This window comes from Bos mutus, chromosome 10, assembly GCF_027580195.1.
Source record: "Bos mutus isolate GX-2022 chromosome 10, NWIPB_WYAK_1.1, whole genome shotgun sequence".
Taxonomy (NCBI): domain Eukaryota; kingdom Metazoa; phylum Chordata; class Mammalia; order Artiodactyla; family Bovidae; genus Bos; species Bos mutus.
In genome coordinates, this window is record NC_091626.1 from 11146661 (window position 1) to 11165975 (window position 19315).

The 19315-nt window shown below is 39.1% G+C and overlaps 1 protein-coding gene across 3 annotated transcripts in view; it reads left to right on the plus strand.

Moving 5' to 3' along the window:
- The window catches only part of TXNDC16 (thioredoxin domain containing 16), a 92928-nt gene that overhangs the window by 6460 nt on the left and 67153 nt on the right, over nucleotides 1-19315 (plus strand). For all 3 annotated transcript variants that reach the window (XM_070378494.1, XM_070378493.1, XM_005899959.3), the window contains 5 exons: nucleotides 323-440; nucleotides 1478-1775; nucleotides 2966-3048; nucleotides 10439-10512; nucleotides 11310-11384. In XM_070378494.1, the coding sequence (XP_070234595.1) occupies nucleotides 1616-1775; nucleotides 2966-3048; nucleotides 10439-10512; nucleotides 11310-11384 (392 nt within the window). In that variant the 5' untranslated portion in view covers nucleotides 323-440; nucleotides 1478-1615. The remainder of the gene's footprint in view (nucleotides 1-322; nucleotides 441-1477; nucleotides 1776-2965; nucleotides 3049-10438; nucleotides 10513-11309; nucleotides 11385-19315) is intronic.

The following is a 19315-nucleotide window of genomic DNA, read 5'->3' on the forward strand; positions in this document are numbered from 1 at the left end:
CACTGAAATGATAAATGTCTAATTTAGTATGATTTTTTTTCCCTAAATTTTCCATTCTTCATTCTTTACTGAAAAGTTCCACTCCTATCCTTATGAGTAATTCTTGCTACTTTTTTTTTTTCCTGTCTCCTGTTTTGACATAGTGATCTTTTGCTTAAAAGATAAGGAATCTATTTAAAATTACAGTTAAAAATAAATAAATAAAATAAAATAAAATTACAGTTAAAATTCTCACCTGTACCTGTTGGTGTATCTTTACTTTCTAAAAGTATGATGTTTAATATAAAAACTAATTTCCCAAACTATGTTCTTTTAAATGTAGATAATGTATATCAGCAGTAGAAAAGCTTCCTGAAAGAAGAAATTGTTCAAAAGAAATTTGAAAGTAGCAAAAGTATAAGAAAAGAGAACTGACAGTGGACACAGAGAACAGCATGGGAGTAAGTACAGCATGAAAGAAGATGAGAAGATGGTATATAGACTAAATCTGCGTTCAGAAGATAGAACTGAATTAAAATATGAGTTGAAGGAGCTATTTGCTTTTCTAAACTGTTTAAATCCATCAAACGTTACTAAATGTATATTTGGAAGGAATGTTCTTAAATAGTTTCAGTAGATATCCTCTAGGGTAGGTGGCCCCAACCTTTTTGGTGCCAGGGACCAGTTTCGTGGAAAACAAGTTTTCCATGTATGGGGGTAGGGAGCAAGAAGGGTGGTTTCAAGATGATTCAAATGTATTACATTTATTATGCACTTTATTTCTATAATTATTATATCAGCTCCACCTCAGATCATCAGGCATTAGATCCCAGAGATTGGGGACCCCTGTTCTAGAGGATTTAAAGTAAAAAGAATGTAGACATATATTTTGGATCTCATTTTCACGTTAGTGGTTTTAATTGCTATTTGAGTATTAATTGTAAATCCACTCTGGGTAGAGAATGATTAAATGCCCTGTTTAAAAAAAATGGATTGAATAATGTTTGAGAATTAATTTTAGAATCCTTAGAAATGACGGCTTAACACACACCAGTAAGTGGGGCTTCCCTGATGGTTCAGTGGTAAAAATCCACCTGCAATGCAGGAGATGCAGGAGACTCAGATTTGATCCCTGAATGAAGTTGGGAAGATCCCCTGGAGGAGGAAATGGCACCCCACTCCAGTATTCTTGCCTGAAAAATCCCATGGATAGAGGAGCCTAGTGGACTATACAGTTCCACTGTATAGTGGTTCACAAAGGTTCACAAAGAGTCAGACACAACTAAGAACACACACACACCAGTAAATAGCTATTAAACATAATATACTTAGTATTGTGTTTTCCAGATATCCTTGATATCTTTGTATCAAAAATTAATAGTATTATAAAATCAATGTCATTATATATCATCCCCTCTCACATTTGTACTAGAAGGAAATAGTAAAGTATTAGCAAAATCAAACCTGAGACTAATTTCTTATATTATTCTTTTTACAGATTTTACTTCATTCATTCATTTAACAAATTCCTGGGGCACAACTTTGTCGCACACCTACTCTTACCAGGTATTGTCCTGGGCAACAGAAGACAGCAGTGAAAAGAGTAGATTCTCCTGTCCGTACGCAGCCGCAGCTGATGATGCCTTCCAGTTTCAGCGTGTTTAGAGCTGGCATCTCTTTTGTCATGATGTGCATATTTTATACATCAGCAGTAGACTCTCCAGAGCTGAGTCCTCAGACATTCTTCAGTACATTGCAACCAGGAAAAGCCACCTTAGTTTATTTTTGTCAAGCTGGTAAGTTTTTTTATATTTTAATATGATTTTTGTGATGTTTCTATTGGTGTTTAATCATTATGCTCAGGGAGAACTTATTGTCAGGATTAATAAAATGTGCTTTAAAGCTGCTACTATGATATGCCTACCTGGGTTTGAATCCTGACTTTGCTTCTTCACCTGTTGTGTGACGTGGGTCAAGTCACTTAATCTCTCTGTGTGTCTTTTTTGTCATCCATAATGAGGAAGTAGTGTGTGCTTTATAAATTTGTTGTGACGATTAAGTGACTTAGCTCATGTCCCTAATCCATAGTAAATACTAGGTGAGAATTAGCTATGAGTAATATCATTTCATTATCATTTCTAAAAGTAAACATTTTGATATTTTTAGCATGTAAATATTTTTAAAGTGTTTTAAAACTTTAAATATAGTAATACTGATGCTTAAGTTTAATACTCTGCTTTAACCATACTGTTGATTATACTGAATTAATTAATACAGCTATTGAACATAACTGATCACTGTCACGGTTCTATTAAAATTTCTCAGGCCTTAAAAAATACTATTCTTGGAATTAGTAAGTGAATTCACATATTTGTTGGCTCCCTTATAGGGGTTCTTTGGTGTCTTAGAAGGTAAAGAGTTTGCCTCCAATGCAGGAGACCTGGGTTCGAACCCTGGTTTGGGAAGATCTCTTGGAGAAGGGAATGGCAACCCACTCCAGTGTTCTTGCCTAGAGAATTCCATTGTCAGAGGAGCCTGGCGGGCTACAGTCCATAGGGTCACAAAGAGTCAGGCACGACTGAGTGACTAACACTTTATTATAATTAGGATTTGAAAATGGTATGTTAAAATCATTTTGAAATTTTTGTACATGTATGTTTGTGTATAGTATTAAACTTGGAAAAATAATGACAACTGTTCCATTTAAATTAAACGTTTATTTATCCAGTTTATGTCTAGAAAGCTTCTAAGGTCACAAAATGAAAATATTTCATGATAAAAATATTAGAAATAAGAATAATGAGGCAATAGGAAATAGGGTACAAAAATATGTAATTGGTTTGTTTAGTTACTTATTTGTTGTTGCATAGTAGTTGAGCAAACTAATATATTTCTTTTGCAGTTTGCAGCTTTTGGCTTTAATTTTAAAAATTCATTTTTCCTAAGGGCAAGTCATAAAACATTCATAAAACATTTCTTATTTTAGAGTCTCCAAGAACTTCTATGTTTCTTGAAGAACTGAATGAGGCTGCTAAACCTCTCCAGGACTATGGAATTTCAGTAGCAAAGGTAAAAACATATTTATGTTAATAAATTATTAGTGACAAACATTCTACAGTTGTGTGACCTAAGAGTGAGTATCTAAAAGTAATATGTTGTTTCACATCTTTTTTCAAACTGGAAAAATATTTTTTCTATCTTTTTTTTCATAAGAATAAGCAGAAGTATAGATGGTTCCAAATTATTGTACAAGTTAGTACAAATACAGAGGAAAAAGCTATTTAGAATTCTTAGAGCTTTATTTTGTAAACCATTCTATTGGAGCTATAGTGTCATTTTTTCAGTCTTGTATATAGGCTCTTTTTATTTTGCCTAAGAAATATATCATAATAGATATTCATAACTATTAAAACATTTGTATTAGCACAAACTGAGGTATCAAAATTGAAGTAATTGAAGTGTGTGTTTTTGTTTTTTCTTTCATATTCTGTCTTTATAATTGCTTATGTTGTGGTTGTCATATTTATTTTTAGAAAAATGTTAAGACGACCTAATTTGAAATTACATATTTAATTTCTCAAAAAGTGTTCAAACTTGCTGTGGAGTATTATGGAAAATTTCCAGATGCATCATGGTTTAAATAGCTTCATGAGCCTTTCATTTAGTTTAAACTTAGAATTTGTACCTCAGAAAGTGGAATGATTAATTACCCAGTGATTATTAAATTCTTCAGATTAGTGTCTCCCTGACTTTCTGTGTACATTTATTCTTTTCTAGTTCATTAACCTTCCTCCTTTGAGAGATGGCTACTGTCTGTCTTGATCCCTGCAGCTTGAGTTCCCAGGGCAGGAAACATAGAAAAGTTAACTGACTGTGACTTTTAAAGGGAAACTCTTCACTTTCACCACAAAACACTTCTGACACCAAATGTGTGTGTTTTCCACACCAAGCAGGTCTGACACCAACAACCCAGCATTAGCACAGACCCCTCAGGGGAAGGGTACAGTCCTGTGAGATTGCTCTCACTTTAGATTCCAGTCACAGGGAGTGAGAAGATCCCCAGGCTTCCTACGACTTGGCTACAAATGGGGGTTCTCACAACCCCATCCTCAGGGTCCATAATTGGCTACAGTGACTCACAGAACTCAGGGGAAGACTTTACTTAACTGTTACTGGCTTCTTACAAAGGATATCTCAGGAACAGCCAGGAAGAAATACATGGGCAAGATCTGGAAGAGTCTCAAGTGCAGGAGCTTGAGAAGGGAAGGGAAGTGGGGCTGAAAGTTACCACTCTCTAATCTTGCCTTTTGCTGGCAACCAGCCCCCTTCCTGAAGCTATCTAAGGGCCCCAACTGCCAGTCATTTCATTTGCATACAGACAGACTCTTATCACTGCCAGAGATTCCAAGGGTTTTAGAAACTCTTATATTTGGGGTTAAAGGACCAAATATTAGAACAAAAGATACTCCTACCACTCCATCATTCAGGAAATTACAGGGTTTTAGGTACTTCCCTAGTGGCTCAGTCAGTAAAGAATATGCCTACAATGCAGGAGACCTGGGTTTGATCCCTGGGTCAAGAACATCCCCTGGAGGAGGAAATGGCAGTCCACACCAGTATTTTTGCCTGGGAAATCCCATGGACAGAGGAGACTGGTGGGATACAGTCTCTGGGCTTGCAAGCGTCAGACACGACTTAGCAATTAACCACCATAACCACCACCAGGAGCTCTGTGTCAGGAACGAGGGGTAGAGACCAAATATATATTTCTTATTATATCATAGTTATATTCCTTGGAGAAGGAAATGGCACCCCACTGGAGTATTCTTGCCTGAAAAATCCTGTGGACAGAGGAGCCCGATGGGCTATGGTCCAAAGATCACAAAGAATTGGACACAACTAAGCGACTAAGCATGCATGTATATACCTTTAAAAAAAAATCTTTTTTTTTTAAAGTGTCAGTTCTCTTTGTATAGAGGTCTCAGGGTCTCGATTAATTGTGAACCAGTTTATACTCTAGAATGATAATGGCGCCCAAGCTTTGAACAAAAATTGGGATTTAGAAACAAAATACTGGGTTGGTATGACACTCCAAAGGGATAATCATACTGTTTATCTAGCAGTCAGTAAACTGATGACTAGTGACTATGTGTTTGCTCACTGGAGTAGAATATGAAGGTTCATGCCTAAAGATCACCTTTATGAACTAACAGTTCATAAAGCTTTTACAGTGAGGGCTTTGAAGTTATGTGGAAAGGAAACCGTGGTGAAAGAGACAGACCTGGACCTCGAGTACCTAGCTCAGTCCCTGGTGCATAGTAGATGCTCAGTACTGCTTAGGAGGCTGAAAAGAGCTCAGGATTATTTAGTCTCTTATTGGATTGTAGACTTAAAAAGTATTCACAACCTAAAAGTTGAGAGTTATGTTTTCTTAGGAGGGGATTTTTAGGACTTAAAACCCAGGAGCCAGCACCTCAAGTAACCCTGAGAGAATAGCTCTGAGGAGTTGACAGGGGCAACCGGATTTTGTAGAAGTTTTGCCAAAAAGGGCAGGTAGTCCGAATGTCAAAATTGATTGCTGTTAATTAAAGGAAAGTCAGATATGGCAAGTTAAGGAATTTAGTGGTTTTCTGTGTATGGGAATATGCAAGAACGGGCTCACTGAAATCATTCCTTTGATACGTACCTCAGCTATCTGGTGCCAGTATCCTGTATTTTCACATCCTGAGTTTTCTCAGGGCTCACCTTCCGTGGTGGCTGCAATAGCTGATCACCGTGACATCCTTTGTTTGCTGATACGGCAGGAAATACTCCATTTCTCAAGACGGAAAAATAACTAAGATCCCAAACTTTTCTTTGGAGAGTAGATATCCAAAACACATTCACAGACCTTTTTTTTTTTTTTTTTTTTTTTTGGTTACGCTGCACACCTTTGGGAATCTTAGCTCCCTGACCAAGGATTGAATCTGGGCCCTTGGCAGTGAAAGCTTGGAGTCCCAACCACTGTACTGCCAGAGAATTCCTGCAGACCATTATAATAACTGGCAGAACTTGGTCATTATAAGAGGTACAAATATAATGCTATAGAGGTTTAAAAGAAAGAAATCTTACATGATTATCAAAGTGGACATCATATTATGGTATTGGGAAAGACTTCACAAAAAGTAGCATTTTGAGATTGTCTTCAAAAGTTAAGATTTCTTTAGGCAGATGTAGATGAAGAAAACATTAAATTATAAATGGACTAAATATTCCAGGTAAGAAAACGATTGTCAGGCTGGGAACAATCAGATCAGATCAGATCAGTCGCTCAGTTGTGTCCGACTCTGCGACCCCATGAATCCCAGCACGCCAGGCCTCCCTGTCCATCACCAACTCCTGGAGTTCACTCAGACTCACGTCCATCGAGTCACTGATGCCATCCAGCCATCCCATCCTCTGTCGTCCCCTTCTCCTCCTGCCCCCAATCCCTCCCAGCATCAGAGTCTTTTCCAATGAGTCAACTCTTCGCATGAGGTGGCCAAAGTACTGGAGTTTCAGCTTTAGCATCATTCCTTCCAAAGAAATCCCAGGGCTGATCTCCTTTAGAATGGACTGGTTGGATCTCCTTGCAGTCCAAGGGACTCTCAAGAGTCTTCTCCAACACCACAGTTCAAAAGCATCAATTCTTCGGCGCTCAGCCTTCTTCACAGTCCAACTCTCACATCCATACATGACCAAAGGAAAAACCATAGCCTTGACTAGACGAACCTTTGTTGGCAAAGTAATGTCTTTGCTTTTGAATATGCTATCTAGGTTGGTCATAACTTTCCTTCCAAGGAGTAAGCGTCTTCTAATTTCATGGCTGCAGTCACCATCTGTAGTGATTTTGGAGCCCAGAAAAATAAAGTCTGACACTGTTTCCACTGTTTCCCCATCTATTTCCCATGAAGTGGTGGGACCAGATGCCATGATCTTCATTTTCTGAATGTTGAGCTTTAAGCCAACTTTTTCACTCTCCACTTTCACTTTCATCAAGAGGCTTTTGAGTTCCTCTTCACTTTCTGCCATAAGGGTGGTGTCATCCGCATATCTGAGGTTATTGATATTTCTCCCGGCAATCTTGATTCCAGCTTGTGTTTCTTCCAGTCCAGCGTTTCTCATGATGTACTCTGCATAGAAGTTAAATAAACAGGGTGACAATATACAGCCTTGATGAACTCCTTTTCCTATTTGGAACCAGTCTGTTCCATGTCCAGTTCTAACTGTTGCTTCCTGACCTGCATACAAATTTCTCAAGAGGCAGATCAGGAGGTCTGGTATTCCCATCTGTTTCAAAAATTTCCGCAGTTTATTGTGATCCACACAGTCAAAGGCTTTGGCATAGTCAATAAAGCAGAAGTAGATGTTTTTCTGGAACTCTCTTGCTTTTTCTATGATCAACCAAATCCAGTTGTAAGATATTTAGAAATGCATCTTCAAGACTTTAGAAACTCTCAAAGTAAATGAAGGAAAAATAATATATCATGCAAATAATAACCAAAAGAAAGCTGGTGTGACTATATTACTTTATCAATGTAGATTTAAAAGCAAAAAACCTTTGGGTCATCTTTTTTCTATCATAACCAATCCATTAATAAGTCCTTCAGGTTCTACTTCCCTGGTAGCTCAACTGGTTAAGAATCCGCCTGTAATCAGGAGACCCCAGTTCAATTCCTGGGTCAGGAAGATCCGCTGGACAAGGGATAGGCTATCCACTCCTGTATTCTTAGGCTTCCCTTGTGGCTCAGCTGGTAAAGAATCTGCCCGCAATGCGAGAGACCTGGGTTCAATCCCTGGGTTGGGAAAATCCCCTGGAGAAGGGAAAGGCTGCCCACTCCAGTATTCAGGGCTGGAGAATTCCATGGACTGTACAGTCCATAGGGTTGCAAAGAGTTGGACACAACTGAGTGACTTTCACTTTCTCTCAGGTTCTACTATCAAAACCATGCATACTTGACCACTTCCGGTATCTTCATTTCCAGTATCTTGTCCAAACATCCTCACTTCTCCTCTGGGAAACCACAACAGCTGCCTATTTGGCCTTTTTCCTTTCACTTTTGTCTCACCAAACCCTTCTCCACACATAAGCAAATGTATCAGATCTCAGAAAGGCTTCCCATTAGAGTTGTGTTAAAATCGAAACTCCTCTTTGGATACTGCCTTCCTCTTATCTCACTTTCTGTTCCTCCACCTTCCTCAGTTTGTTCCTGGCACTTGCTAGTTGTCTTTGTGTTACTTGAACCTGCTAGATTTTCCATAGGGCCTTTGCAGGTATTTCCCACTCATCTCTTCCACATATTTATATATTTGCACGCATCATTCCGTTACTTCAGTTCTTTGTTCACATGTTACCTCCTCAGAGAATCCTTCTTTGATGAAGATAAGCCTTCTTTAGGTAAGCCTTCTTACCTAAAATGTCCTGTCATACACTATCCCCATAGTAAGTTTTTTTTCCTTCATAGTGCTTAACATTACATATTATTTAGTTTTTAAATGGTCTATCTCTGCTTTTAGAATATGAGTTCTAAAGAGAAAGATTTTAATTTGGAACCTAACTGTGCTCCCAGTGAAGAGAATAGTGACTAACATACGATAGGTGTTCAAATGTGTTTTGAGTGAATGAATGGACAAATCTGTTATCATAATATCAACCATCCCCTATGCTCTGACTTTAAAAAAATTTTTTTTTTTAATTATAGTAAAATTCATGGCTTTTGGTTATGACTATACTCTGACTTTTAATTCTGGTTCTCTATTCCTCATAACCTTTCTGGGTATCAGTTCTCTTTTAGTAGCTGTTTGAAAAATAAAACAAATGTAGCTTTTCCACTTGTCACTGTGCTTCCTCAAACTCCATTAAAGTTAACCTGAAAACAAAAACCAAAAACAAAACAAAAAAAACCCATTAACAAATGCAAATTTAACAAAATCCAAAACAAAATACTAACTGTTCTTCCTATCTTAGTTTTGGTAAGTTATGTTTCAGGCAACCCACTTGCCCTGTCTGACAGCCTCTTCATTCTCTCTCTTTCCTTCCCCTCTATGTCCCGTGGTGCATATTATACGCTCAGTCTTCTTAGTTTTACTTTCTGTATTTGTGAAAAGTCTCTTGAATCTCTTCTGTCCTTTTCTGCTTTACTTCAGGCCCTTGTCAGCCTTGACCTGTGAAAGTGAAAGTGTTAGTTGCTCAGTGGTGTCCCACTCCTTGCAACCCTATAGACTGGAGCCTGCCAGGCTCCTCTGTCCATAGGATTCTGCAGACATGAATACTGGAGTGGGTTGCCATGCCCTCCTCTAGGGGATCTTCCTGACCCAGGGATCCAACCTAGTCTCCCACATTGCAGGTGAATTCTTTACAGTCTGAGTCACCAGGGAAACCCTTCTTGACCTGTGGTGGTGGTGGTTTAGTTGCTAAGTCATATTTGACTCTTGCAACCCCATGGGCTGTAGCCCGCCAGGCTCCTCTGTGGAATTCTCCAGGCAAGAATACTGGAGTGGTTGCCATTTCCTTCTCCAGAGGATCTTCCTGACCAGGAATCGAACCCAGGTCTCCTGCATTGCAGGCAGATTCTTTACCAACTGAGCTATGAGGGAAGCTTTGACCTGTACTGATGTGATATTCTGTCATCTGGCTTCCTTGCCTTTGTGCTATACCTTCCATTTCATCTGCATGTTGCTGCCAGGATCGTCCTCATATTTTTCACAGAGTCTTCATTGTAAACTATCAAGAGTGTTGTGGCTGCTCTAAAATCATCAGGGACTCAGACTCGTTCTTTCTTTTGCACCATCCTTAGCAAGGGTTTCTCCTTTAAGGATGCCTTATGGCCCATGATGACTGCTGGTGCCTACCTGTCTTGTTAGGTTTTTTTCTTTGTCATCAAGGAGTGGGAAGAGCATGAGTATCAGACAACCTCCTTTAAGACCCTTCTAGGAATGCCAAACCTGTGACTTCTCCGCACATTATGTACCTATCCTTAGCTTTTGGGGGAGTCTGGAAAAGTCTTTTAATGGGGGAACTTGCTATTAGTGACATTCTGTTAGTGAAGCAAAGAGAGTGGGATGGATTTGGGGTGGGGAACCAGCAGTATCTGTCATACCTGTGTTCCAGCTACTGAGGTGCTTCTGTGGTTCCAACTTACCATTCACTTCTCTGTTTCCTGGCTTTTGCCCATGATTTTTTTGTCTTGCTTTTATTGTTTCCTTCCTTTTCTACGTCATTATCTCCTACTTCCTTCATAAGATTGAATTGAATTGTGCGTGATTAAATATAACTCTTTGGTATAAGTGAGCAGTTACAGCATATAAGTCAGAAAAAAAGTAAAATAAGAAATGTGATCTGGAGATACACTGCACTATTTAACTTTCCTTTGTGTTTCCCTAACCAAGAAACTCTGCCATTTGCTCTACACTCTTAAGCGTTAAATATAATCTTTTAAAGGTTAATTGTGTCACAGAAGAAACATCGAGATACTGTGGAAGTGAAAAGGATTTGATAAAAGCATATTTATTCAGGTAAACTAGTTTTTTTTTTCACTGGGATGGATAAATATAAAGCTATGCCTCTAAAATATTCAAGTATACGAAATGTCACGAAGCCAGAAGGAAGCTCTGTGTAATGGGGATCATATGAAGCTTAGCAAAAAAGTCTAAGTAATAGATTTGTTACCTCCACTTTGGCTTCCTAATCTATAGATTGAGGAGAATGATACTTAACTGTCAGGGTTGTTTTGGATATTATATGAGAATCTTATGTAAGCTTTGACTGCAAATGCCTGGTAAGTAAGCACTTAGTATATGTCATGTTCTAAGTAGGTATGTCAGGTCAGGTGTGAAATAAATGTCTTACTACTTTATTTTTGAGGGGTCTACAGGTTTCCAGGTTATAGATTTCTCCATACTGGGGTCTTCTAATCTGAGTCAGCAAACTCTTGGGATTTGGCCTAGGAAGTAGGGACAGGTCCTTTATCCTCCGGGACCTACTGCTAAGGACCCTTCTTTGTCTCTTCTGCTTGTCTCCTTCCCAGCCCGTTTGGGGCATCTGTGTATGCTGTGAGAAAGGGAGGCAGGAGGAAGCCCTGTTGGGACTCATGTTTTTTCCCAGTCTTTTTGCCAACCACAGAGCTTTTCAAAGTGAGCCTGTCTATGAGGTGTGTATAGTAAGTATTTCAGTGTGTGTTATGACCAGTGCTCTGGTAGGTGCATCGGATAGTGGATGAGACACAGGTTCTAACATCAAAGAACTTCCAGTCAGTGTGTTAGAGCCACAAGTGAATTGAATGCTAAGGAAATCTTTCTGTAATGCTTTACAGGGGCAACATACCACTGAGAGAATTCCCAACGGATACCTTGTTTGACGTGGATGCTATCGTTGCTCATGTGCTCTTGTAAGTTCAGGGGGCACTTGTTTACTTACTCATTTGTTATTTATCTATTGATTTCATTTTAGACAATCGCAATCCATTGTAATACTTCAGGGCCTTAACATTATATTTGTAAGCATCAGTTTTATACATATTGCTTGTCTGTTTTCCCACGTAGTGAAGTGAAAGTTGCTCAGTCTTGTCTGACTCCTGGCGACCCCATGGACTAAAAAGTCCATGGAATTCTCCAGGCAAGGATACTGGAGTTGGTAGCCTTTCCCTTCTCCAGGGGATCTTCCCAACCCAGGGATTAAGCCCAGGACTCCCACATTGCAGGCAGATTCTTTACCAGCTGAGCCACAAGGGAAGCCTGTTTTTCCATGTAGGGTATCTATAATTTCTTGAATGGCAAAGTATACAGAAACATGGAAATATTCTGCATAAAAGTAGGAAGTGGTTCAACATGGCCACCTGGGTCATACTATTGCTCTTGCCTTTGATTCTGTCTGTGGAGTGAGGATTTTACCAGGTCAGAAGCTCATTTTTGCTATTCCCACTAGGGTTTTTGAAGTGTCTAGCCTCCTTTTCACCTCTGCCTGATTTTTTTCTGGAGTCTGTAGCTCTGTGCCTGCTCAGTAAGTACAGAAACATTTCAGATATCCTCAGCACATATTGAATGTTTATTGAGGGAGTGAATCTAATTTAACTCTCCTAGCACGGAATCATTAGGCCTGGGATTCAGACTCACCTGGAGTCCATTCCTCCTCAAATGAAGCAGTAATATCTTTGGTGACAGAGCTAACAGCTACAACTTTTCAGGACATGACTTTGCATGGACTTTTTCAATTTAACATTTACTGTGGTTCTTTTGCCACTGAGACCTTTTCTGAAATTGAGTATCTTATTTTCTGTGTGGCTCCCATCTTCCTTCTCTTCTACCTGATTCTCACAAAAATGAGACTTTGGGTGAAAGTTAGTGTTAGTCACTCAGTCATGTCTGACTTTTTGTGACACTATGGACTGTAGCCCACCAAACTCTGCTGTCCATGGGATTTTCCAGGCAAGAATACAGGAGTGGGTTGCCATTGCCTTCTCCAGGGGATCTTCCCAACCCAGGAATCAAATTTACATCTCCTGTGTCTCCTGCACTGCAAGCAGATTCTTTACCCGCTGAGCCATGAGGGAAGCCCTGGGTGAAATTTAAGTTACAGGACATTCTCAACTTCAAAGGTGAAAAGTTGTGGTTATCACATGTTCCAGTACTAATATTAGTGAATAGTCTTTAGAAATCTCTGCTAACCGTGAACCCTGAGGCCTGTGGCCTGAACAGCCAGTTGTAAGTGATAAGAGATGGTCTTTTGAAGAAGGAATTCTAAAGAGCTCCTGGGCTGTCCCAGAATAAAGAAGGGATGGCTATCTTGATAGTGGGAGTGATAAAAAGCTTAGCAAAAAATTTGAGTCATAGATATATTAGTTCTCAAGAAGCTTACTCATTTATGCTCTTTTTACAGTGGACACCCATTGACTATCTTTGACCCAGAAGTAAGGGTGACGAATCAGAGAAAGGTTCTTTAAGGGATGGGGGAGGGGATACTAAGGTTGTCTTTGACAAGTTTGACAGCAAATTCTGGAGCAGCAGGTTCACGCTAGCTCCATGACAAAGGTGGTTTTGAAACTATTGGGCAGTAGATGTAGAGAGGCTGCCCGAGCTGGAGACCCTGATACCTGAACTGGGTAGCCTGTGGGGCTTATGTCATTCAATCCTTCTGTGGTGTCCTGTTCCTTTGCTGTACAAAGGCTGATTTATAGAACACTAATACCACAAATAGAATATTCCCCAGGGTCCTCCTATATACCAGATACTTGTAAGGCATTGGAGATGCAAAACAGAATAAGATACAGTTCTGTCCTCTAAGAATTTAGCATTTTGTTGCAAAGACAGATATGATAAACAGAAAATATTATATAGTAAGTGAAATAGAGCTTCAAAAGGGCTTAAGTGTCAACAGGGTAGAGAATATTTCCTTGGGTCTAGAATGAGGGTGGATATTTGGTAAGAAGCCTTCCTGAAGGAAGGTAGCATTTGGGGTGTGTCTTAAGGGATAAATAGGGGTTTGCTCAGTGAAGAAATGAAAGGTGGAAGAAGCAGAAGGAACTATGAGCCCAGGCAGGGAGGTCAAGACAGTTTGGAGAGGGTAGTTTTTACTGGCGTTTCAAATGTATGTAAAGCAGGAGGTGAGAGCAGAGAACTTGGCATGGGGTCAGCGGAGGGGATCTTTGTTTACCATGAGAAGGAATTGAGGCTTTGGGGTAGCCAGTGAAGGGTGAGGAGGCCGGCTCTGGGCCACAGTCCTTATGGATCTTCCAGGCCCAACCACAGGCAGCTGCAGGCTTTGTCTGGCAGGCCTCATAGAGGGAAGGTGCCCGCTCACATCAGAGATAGGAGCCAGCTCTTTGGGGCTCCTTGGAATGAGATGACTCCTGTGCCCAGTGGCTCTGGCCTGGAGCTGTTCTGTGGTTGGGGAAGGGAATGGAGCTTGTGGAGTTGGTGTCTCTCCTCCCCTTTTGCCTCTAGCACTGTCGCAGTGAGTAAATAAAGGCTTGGTTGTGACTTTTACTCTTTGTCCTAATTGACCTGATTGTTCAGCAGAAGGTTGTAGGCAGTAAGAGATGTGATCGGATTAGCACTTAAGAGCTCCTTCTGGTGGGTGAGAGACAAGTCCATGGGATCCACACACATGTAGACACCATTGTGTGGCCATTGTAGAATCTAGGGAAATAAAGATAGCAAAGAGGAGGTTTCTTTTTAATGGTGAGGAGGTGAAATTTTTAAGAAATACTTATTTTTTGGTTGTGTTGGGTCTTACTTGTGGCACAAGGAGTCTTTGTTGTGTCCCGTGGGATCTTTTGTTGGGGTGCACAGACTTTCTAGTTGTGGAAAAGAGGCTCCAGAGTGTGCGGGCTTGAGGCCATCGGCTTAGTTGCCCCGTGGCCTATGGGACTCTTAGTTCCCCAGTGAGGGATCAAATCCACGTCCTCTGCATTGAGAGGCAAATTCTTAATCACCAGGCCACCAGGAAAGCCCTCTGCTGCTGCTGCTGCTAAGTTGCTTCAGTCATGTCCAACTCTGTGTGACCCCATAGACAGCAGCCCACCAGGCTCCCCTGTCCCTGGGATTCTACAGGCAAGAACACTGAAGTGGGTTGCCATTTCCTTCTCCAATGCATGAAAGTGAAAAGTGAAAGTGAAGTGGCTTGTGTCTGACTCTTTGCGACCCCATGGACTGTAGCCTACCAGGCTCCTCGGTCCATGGGATTTTCTAGGCAAGAGGACTGGAGTGAGTTGCCATTGCCTTCTCAGAAAAGCCCTCTAAGAGGTGAAATTAACTGAATTTGGTAGCGATTAATTTGAATAATCCCTGATCTCTTCTTTTCCTTCCTTCCCTCCTCACTCTACCCCATCAGATGCTGATCTGATCACCATCTGAGATAGGCAAAGGAAGAAGGGCAAGGTTACAGGAAAAAATAAGTCTAGTTTAATAAGTCAGATGCTCATCTTATCTGAGTCTCCAGTAGGCAGTTGTAGGAATTTGCATTCCTAAGGAGTGTTGTCAACATGTAGGTCATCTAGGGAGCATTCTAGGACAGTACAAACATATAGAGGAAGAAGAAACTGGGCAGAAAAAAAAAGAAATATCAGGAAAGTAGAATTCTAAAGAGGCAATGTCCTCATTTTTGTTTAAAGCATAAGAAAAATGACTTGTGGAATACAGTAATTTACAAAAATTTTCAGTAATGATATGTAGGATCTTGAAGAACTGTGCTAAATAAATAGTATGCAATATCAGAGCTGTACTTTTTTTTTCCTCCACGAAGAAAGAGAATGCCTCTTAAGCCATCATCCTACTTGTTTGTGCTAAGAGCATCAGTTTGAAATACCCAGTTCCTGGCAAGCAGTTTCTCTCTTGTACTCTTTTCAGTTGCATACTATTCATAGAAATGAAACTGAACTTGTTGCTGGATATTTTTGCCCTTTTTTCTATCACATTTTGAACTTTCTTATTAATTGCAAAGTACTTTCTGTATATAAAGGAGATAGAAACTGTACATTTTCCTGTTTGTGATTTATCTTTTGAATTTCCCTATTTTAAAAAAAAAATATTATCAGGTCAAATTTATCTTTTCTCTTTTAACTTCTGGATTTTAAGTTGTACCAAGGTCTCCCTTTTGCTTTTGTTACAAAGGAATTCACTTAAAAACTTAACAGATGTTTTTTAGAGCAGGTTTAGGATTACAGAAAGTTGAACAGACAACGCAGAGAATTCCTCATTTCTCCTCTGTACTCAGTGTCCTCTGTTACCGTATTACATTGGTGTGGCACCTTTGTCACAGTTGATGAATTCATATTGGCACATTATTATTAACCAAAGTGCATACTTTTTAGTAGGATTCACTCTTTGTTGTGTAGTTCTATGAGTTTTGACAAATGTATGATGACATGTATCCATCGTTATTTATCAAACAGAAAGTTTCACAGCCCTAAAAATCCCCTGCACTCCTCTTAGTTATCCTTCTCTGCCACTCCCCAACCTCTGATCTTTTTACTGTATAGTTTTACCTTTTTGAGGGTCATATAGATAGAACTGTAACCCAGAAAAAGGGCTCATGTGTCAGAGTTTCACAGAAAGCCAAGCTCTGACAGTGACTGCAGCAAGGTAAGGATTTATTGCAGGCTGCTGAGCAAGTGAGTGGGAGACAAACCTCAGGTCCACTCCAATTTGGTCTCTGAGTTAGGAGCTGGGGGAGAAGAACAGAGAAGCTGGGGTTATTCATTGTCTAGTGACATTTCTGTGACATTTCTTACTTGTAGTTTCAGAAGTCAGGATACCTACATTTTACTAACATCTGGTTGGGTGGACCATGACCCCAGGAGGTGGTGTTGGGGAGGTGGGGAGGTCTGATAGCTCATCCTGCCCTGGAGAAAAAACCTGAGTCTGTAAGTTAATGATAAGTTATCCATGACAGCAATTTTAGTATGTTAACAGTGTTATAGGCAACAGCAACTTTAGTCATCTGACTGTTGATTACTGTTCAGTTAGCACAGAGTTGAGGTCAGAGGGCACAAGAAAGGGAATACAGTTTTGGATATAGAAGTTAATCATAAAGTTGTCAGGGGGACTTGATTTTAGAGGGGGCTCAGTTTCAGAATCATACAGCATGTACCCTTTTCAGATTGGCTGCTGCATAAAATTAGCAGTATGTTTTAAGATTCTTGCATGTCTTTTCATGGCTTGGTAGCTCATTTCTTTTTTATTGCTGAGTAATATTCCATTGTATGGATATACCACTGTTTATCTCTTCACCTGTTGAAGGACATCTTGCTTGCTTCCAAGTTTTGGCAGTTATCATTAAAGTTGCTATAAAGCTCGTGTGTAGGTTTTCTCTATTGATGTGGTTTTTCAACTCATTTGGGTTAAATCTTCGGGGTATGATTTCTCAATCATATTTTAAGACTGATTCGGTTTGTAAAAAACTGCCAAACCGTCTCCAAACTGTATCATTTTGCATTACCACCTACGTCGAATGAGTTCCTGCTGCTACACATCCCCACCAACATTTGGTATTGCTAATTTTCTTCTTTCTTTTTTTAACTGTAGCTATTCTGTTAGGTGTGTAGTGGTATTTCGTTTTAATTTGCAACTTCCTAAGGACATATGATATTGAGTATCTTTTAATATGCTTATTTGGCATCTGTATATTTTCTTTGGTGGGGTATCTGCTCAGATCTTTTGCCCATATTGTAAATGTTTTTTTTTCTCTTTTTTTCTCATTGTTGAGTTTAAGAGTTCTTTTATATATTTTGGATACACTCCCTTTAAGAGTTCTTTTATATATTTTGGATACAAGCCCTTTATCAGATATATATGTTTTGCAAATATTTTCTTCCAGTCTGTGGCTTGTTCGTCATTCTCTTAACAGTGTCTTTTGTAGAGCAGAAATTTTTAATAGTAATGAAATCCAACTCTATAATTTTTTTAATGGATCATGTTTTAGGTTGTATCTAAAACTTCATTGCCAAATCCAAGGTCACCAAGATTTTCTTCCATGTCTTAACATTTAGGTCTCTGCTCCATTTTGAGTTATTTTTTGTGAAAGGTGTATAGTCAGTGTCTGGGTGCACTTATTGGCATGTGGATATCCAGTGGCTTTAGCACCCTTTTTTGAAGTCTAGCCTTTCTCCACTAAATTGCTTTTGCTCCTTTGTCAAAGATCAGATTCTATTTATGTGGGTGTATTTCTTCTCTTAATGTCTTACTGGTTCATTTTTACATTTAAATCTTGGCTTTGTTTGGAATTTAGGTGAATGGTATGAGCAATGAACTTAGCTATATAGTAATCAGGTGGTTAAATAGTTATCCCAACAGAACTGAGATTAATCTCAGTTTTCAAGATGCCATTTTTTATACTAAACGCTCATACATATTTGGGCCTACTTTGGACTTTCTGTTTCATTAATCTGTCTTGTTTTTTTTTCTTTTTTTACTGTTATCTTAATTACTGAGGCTTTATAATATACTGTCTGAAAGATCCTGGACACGACTGAGCAACTAAGCACAGCACAACACAGCATATCCGAAAGATCCAGGTCCCTTCATGTTTCTTTTTCTAGAATTACATTTTTATTCTATTTACATGTGACATTTAAAATTGGATTGTCCAATTTCTTCTTCTCCCTGACTAAATCCTACTGGCATTAAATTTATAAGTTATTTTAGGGATACTTGGCATCTTTGAATGAATCTTCCCATCCCATAACCAGATGTCTTTCCATTTATTCAAGTTGTGTATCCTCTAAGTAGTGTTTTAATTTTTTCTTTGTGTATGCTTGGACAGTAAAATTTATTACTAGGCATTTTTTATGTCTTCTATTCCTGTTGTAAATGGGTTCTTTTCTTCCATTATCCCTAATACACACATACTGATACATTTGTATGTGATTAGTAATCTACAGTTATTTATACTTGAAATAGAAAAGATTAAGGTTTTAGACAATTTCTTAGTCTCAGAAATTAGAGAAAGAATTGAGTTAGTAAAATCTTAGAATAAAAAGTGTAAACTAAGGTAATCCTACACTAAATAGTTATAGAACTGCGTATTTTTGAACCATAATGGCCAGTTAAATCATGGAGTTTTTTTTTTTGGTAGGACATTTAAAATATTCCTAAAACATCAGTGATTAAAAGTATGTTGACTTAATGGTCTATTAAGATTTTTCACACATTGATTTTTCAGGATATATTAATGACATAAACCAAGTGTTTAGAGTATAGCAGAGTTCTGTGTGTATAAGAAAGGAAGTGTTAGAGTCTAAAACTCTGAAGGGTCTTCGATGTTACCCTCCTTACGTATATACATGTAGAAATGCCAAGTCTTGGAATCGGCGATCACACACAGCAATAACAGCAGTCAGAGTAACGTGATAGTACTGGATTGCTTTATCCAGTTCTCCACAGAGCTGCAAGGTGAACGCTGTATTCTTAACATCTGTTTTTACAGCAAGGTCTGGAGAAGAGCTTAAATTATGAATCTCTGAGTTTATATAGGAGCTGGCATATCTACTTTTTCCTTCTAGAGATAAAGCACTTATCTTTTTCTCTGGAATTTAAGTAAATAGCTTGGGGTGGGAGATAAAGGTTTCTGTCCCTAAATATAAGAGTGTAGCTCCAGGGGAGATAAGAAAGATTTTATTACCTTTGAATGGAAGCAGATGGCTCCAGAGAAAAGAAGACAAGATTAAGAGGAGACATTTTCCATCTTTGTATCCTATCAGTTTTCATCTTCAGGAGAGCTGGACTGTACAGGAACACTGAGATATCTAGGAGAAATAGTCTTCTAACAGAGGCATATATAATATATATTTATAGCATGTATGCATTTCAGTTCAGTTCAGTTGCT